Below are 3,715 nucleotides of genomic sequence, written 5' to 3'. Positions count from 1 at the left end.
ATCCGCTGCTCCCAAAGGTACAGGGCACCCAGCTCACCTGTTCCCCTCCGCTCACCGCCCTGCTTCACGCTCACCTGGTTACATAGCAAACGAAGTCCGAGCACGTACTCGAGAGCCTAGGCACTCTCCCGTCTCATGCAGCAGTGGTTCTCAGCCTGTGCTCTGCGGCGCCCTGGGGGCCTGCACACTGTCTACGGGGGCCGCGAAAGACAGACTGAAAACTGACTGAACAGAATTCAATTATATACCGACAATCGGTTTCCAGAGGGGTCTGCAAATGAGAAAAGGTTGAGAACCACAGTCATACAGTACTGCTCGGCCGCTCTTCCCAGCCAGGCTGGCTGTGTCCCTCAGCCAGGAGACAACGGCCTGTCAGTGAAGGATCCAGGGGCCTCTTGGTACCCTGAGTACATCAGACCAACCCGTTGGCCCCTGCTGACTGTCCGTTTTTTGAGTGGAATGCCCGGTCGGAAAGGGACCTGGTGGCTCCGGTCGGCACCGCTGACCAGGCCGTTAAAAGTCCAGTCGGTGGTGAAGTGGGGGCCCAGGGCTAAGGCAGGCTCCCTGCCTGCCCTAGCTCTGCACGGCTCCCAGAAGCGGCCACAAGGTCCCTGTGGCCCCATGGCGCATGGGTGGCCAGAGAGGCTCAGCGCGCTGCCCCCATCCCAGTGCCGGCTCCGCAGCTCCCATTGGCCAGGAACAGCTACCAATGGGAGCTCCAGTATTCTCTGTGGGTCCATCTCACAGAGCTTATGGCAACCCAGGGGGCTACTGGCCCTCGGCTGAGACCTCACAAGCCACCCTTTGGTGAACCCTTACGCAGGTATCTGCCCTGGGGATCCCTGTGCCCGCTGCCCGTTGGCTCCCAGGGGTCCCGGCGTCACAATGGTGGTGCTGCGGGAGGGCGGAGTAGGGCTCCCCAGCGTGGCTGCTAGCACCAGACAGCTGGGGCGGAGGTAGCGCCAGGGTAACAAGGCTGGGGCCCAACGGGAGCAGGGCCTCTGTGTCACCCACCCCCTGCCAATATAATGTGGGCTGGGGTCTGACGGGGGTGAGGTGTGCCATGCTGCTGTGAATGCCCCTGCGCTGCCCTGTGCCTGGCCCCAGCTCCCGCCCCCTGCCCTGCCACTCGCTCCCCGGCTGTGCCCTGGCATTCGGCTGCGACTGACGGTCTCCCCTCCTCTCTTGCAGCCTCCTTTGCCTACACGCCAGCAGGTAAGGCCCTTCCCTCGCCCCAGCCACGGGGCTCCCCGAGAACGTGTCGGGGCCCCTTGCTACAAAGATTATCTACAGAGTCCCGTTTCCCTGAACACAGCAGGAGACAGCATCTGTGCTTGCTGCGCCGCGCCTGCCGTCGCCTGCCCCCTGCACCCAAAGAGCTTTCTTCTGCTCGGCTTTCTCGCTGCTGCGTCTCTGCCATGTCTCTCACCCCCTTCACCCAGCGGTGCCCGGCCGAGCCCTGTCCACACAGGTCAGAGCCCGGCCCGGCCTTGGAGGTGTCTTGTTCCTGGCCTGTGACACGTGCCTGTGTTTGCGAGGGGGCGGGGTTCGGGCTGCTGAACTGTGGGAGCTGCCTGCTTACCACAGCCTTAGTCACCGTGCTCTGCAATGACAGCTGGGCCTGACCCCCAGCCCCCAGCAGCCGGGTCCCACCCGACCCCCGGCAGCCAGATCCCACCCGACCCCCGGCAGCCAGATCCCACCCGACCCCCAGCAGCCGGATCCCACCCAATCCCCAGCAGCCGAGTCTCACTGCAGCGTCTCTGTCTCTTTCAGTCTCGTTCCCGCACGCAGAGGGGCCGGCCCGCGGCAACAGCAGGTGAGTGCAGAGACCCCCCCCCGACCCCACGGTCCGCAACTGCCGGGGGCTGCTGGGGAAGCCCTCCAGCAGTGCTACCCAGCATGCAGTGCACCTAGCCCCAGCCCTACCCTCTCTCCCTGCAGACCGGGCATGCTGGCCATGGCCACCAGCGCCTCCAACTACCCCTGGCTGGCGGACTCGTGGCCCGCCCCCAACCTGCTGCGCAATGGGAATGCCAAGGAGCCTGGCACGAGCTGCTGCACGGGGATCCACGACGCCACGGAGAGATATTACAATGGTACTGGTGGGGCATGGGGAGCTGCGGGTGGCCAGGCCGTGGCGGGGGCTGGGCTTAGAGCAGCCAGGAAAGGGGCCAGGACGAATGGGCCCATATCTGGGGCATCTCCGGCCCCAAGGCTGGGCGGGTGAAGGAGCCGAGCTGAGTCCCTCTCTGGGGGCCCAAGCCGGCTTCGCTGTCGCTGGCTCTGGGGAGCAGCTGGGCCGAGCTCCAGGAGAGGGGCAGGAGCCAACGCCGGCCACTCTGGGCCAGCAATAGCTCGGAGCCCACGTGGCGGGCGGGGCCGGAGCCCAATGGCCCCAAACGCGGCTGAGCTGTCCCCATAGCGAGGTGTCCTGTGTCTGTAACTTGCCCCGCAGAGGCCGGGATTTCCAACTACCTCGCCCAGACGGAGAAGTTTGGGGCGGGTGCGTCGGACGGGCCCATTTACAGCACCATTGACCCTGCCAGCGATGAGATGAGGACCTTCAACAGGGCCTTCTCGCAGCACACCACGCCTTACGCCAGCACGCCCCTGGTGCCGTATGGGGTGCCCAGCCTGCCCTCCCCTGACGCGGAGGAGAGCCCGCGGAGCCCCCAGCCTGGCCCCTCCGGCAGCCAATACGCGCTGCCGGAGCGTAGCAGGGCTGAGCAGGGTAGGGACGCCGTGTGGGAACCGCTGGGTGTGGCATCTGGGCGGGCTGTGGGCCCGGGGGACGTGGGGTGGGGGGCCCAGTTTGCTGGTGCCAGGCACAGAGTTGGCTCTTCCGGCAAATGGGCCCAGTCGCCCTCTGGGCATGGGAGCCACGTTCCGCTGCCAGTGCCAGGAGCACCCCAAAGACACCGCAGAGTGCTGGGAAGGGGATCGGCTGGACCCTGGGCCCAGCCCATGCCCTCAGCAGCCTCTGTGGAGCCCCCTCCCTGCAGGTGAGCCCCTGCAACGCAGGCACAGGGCTCCGAGGGCAGGCAAGAGGCCGGGGGCTCGCTGCGGGGCTGCCCCACTCTCTGGGTCAGCAACGCCTGTCTGGCTCCGGTCTCTCTAGTGGCGAAAATCGGCAAAGCAAAGTCGATGGGGAAGCCGGTGAAAACGCCCTCTCTGAACTGGACGGAGCTGCTGCCCCCTCCGCCTTCGGCCAGCGAGCTGAGCCAGTACGCGGAGGAGGAGGAGGAGGAGGAAGAGGAGGAGGAGGAAGAGCTGGCTGCCAGGTGAGCACAGTTACCGCTCTCTCTGTCCTAGCAGCGACGGTGCCAGCAATGCCATGGCCAGGATCTCGATGCCCGTGGCAACACAGAGTCTGCACCAGTGGCTGCCAGGGCCAGGCACTGCAGGGAGACTGCCCCAGCGGCACTGCAGGGAGCTGGGAGGGTCCAGGCAGACCTGTGGCATTGCCAGCCTGCCCTGGACTCGCCCAGGCCCGCCTGGGTCAGGTCAGAGGCTCGGTCAGGAGAGTCTATGGCAGAGGCTGATTACAGCCGTAGCCATGGGGCGCCTCCCGCTTCGGCCTGGCTTTGCCCCGGCCCAGGGTGGCAACGTGTACTACTGCTGGGGGGCTCAGGGCGCCCTCCCACCAGCCCTATCAGAGCCTCAGCCATGGGCTCCGTGCGGCACAGTGGGTGTGACCCCTGCCACGGCCTCT

The 3,715-nt window shown here is 66.2% G+C and overlaps 1 protein-coding gene across 1 annotated transcript in view; it reads left to right on the top strand.

Annotated features, from left to right (window-relative positions):
- The window catches only part of ROBO3 (roundabout guidance receptor 3), a 129,786-nt gene that overhangs the window by 120,673 nt on the left and 5,398 nt on the right, over positions 1 to 3,715 (top strand). The window contains exons 18-22 of the mRNA XM_026657876.1: positions 1,192 to 1,215; positions 1,777 to 1,819; positions 1,945 to 2,099; positions 2,459 to 2,734; positions 3,122 to 3,284. Of these exons, the coding sequence (XP_026513661.1) occupies positions 1,192 to 1,215; positions 1,777 to 1,819; positions 1,945 to 2,099; positions 2,459 to 2,734; positions 3,122 to 3,284 (661 nt within the window). The remainder of the gene's footprint in view (positions 1 to 1,191; positions 1,216 to 1,776; positions 1,820 to 1,944; positions 2,100 to 2,458; positions 2,735 to 3,121; positions 3,285 to 3,715) is intronic.

Source organism: Terrapene carolina, unplaced genomic scaffold, assembly GCF_002925995.2.
Source record: "Terrapene carolina triunguis isolate 2854851 unplaced genomic scaffold, T_m_triunguis-2.0 Scaffold374, whole genome shotgun sequence".
NCBI lineage: Eukaryota > Metazoa > Chordata > Testudines > Emydidae > Terrapene > Terrapene triunguis.
Note: the sequence above shows the minus strand (reverse complement) of the source record. Positions and strands in the feature narration are given on the sequence as shown.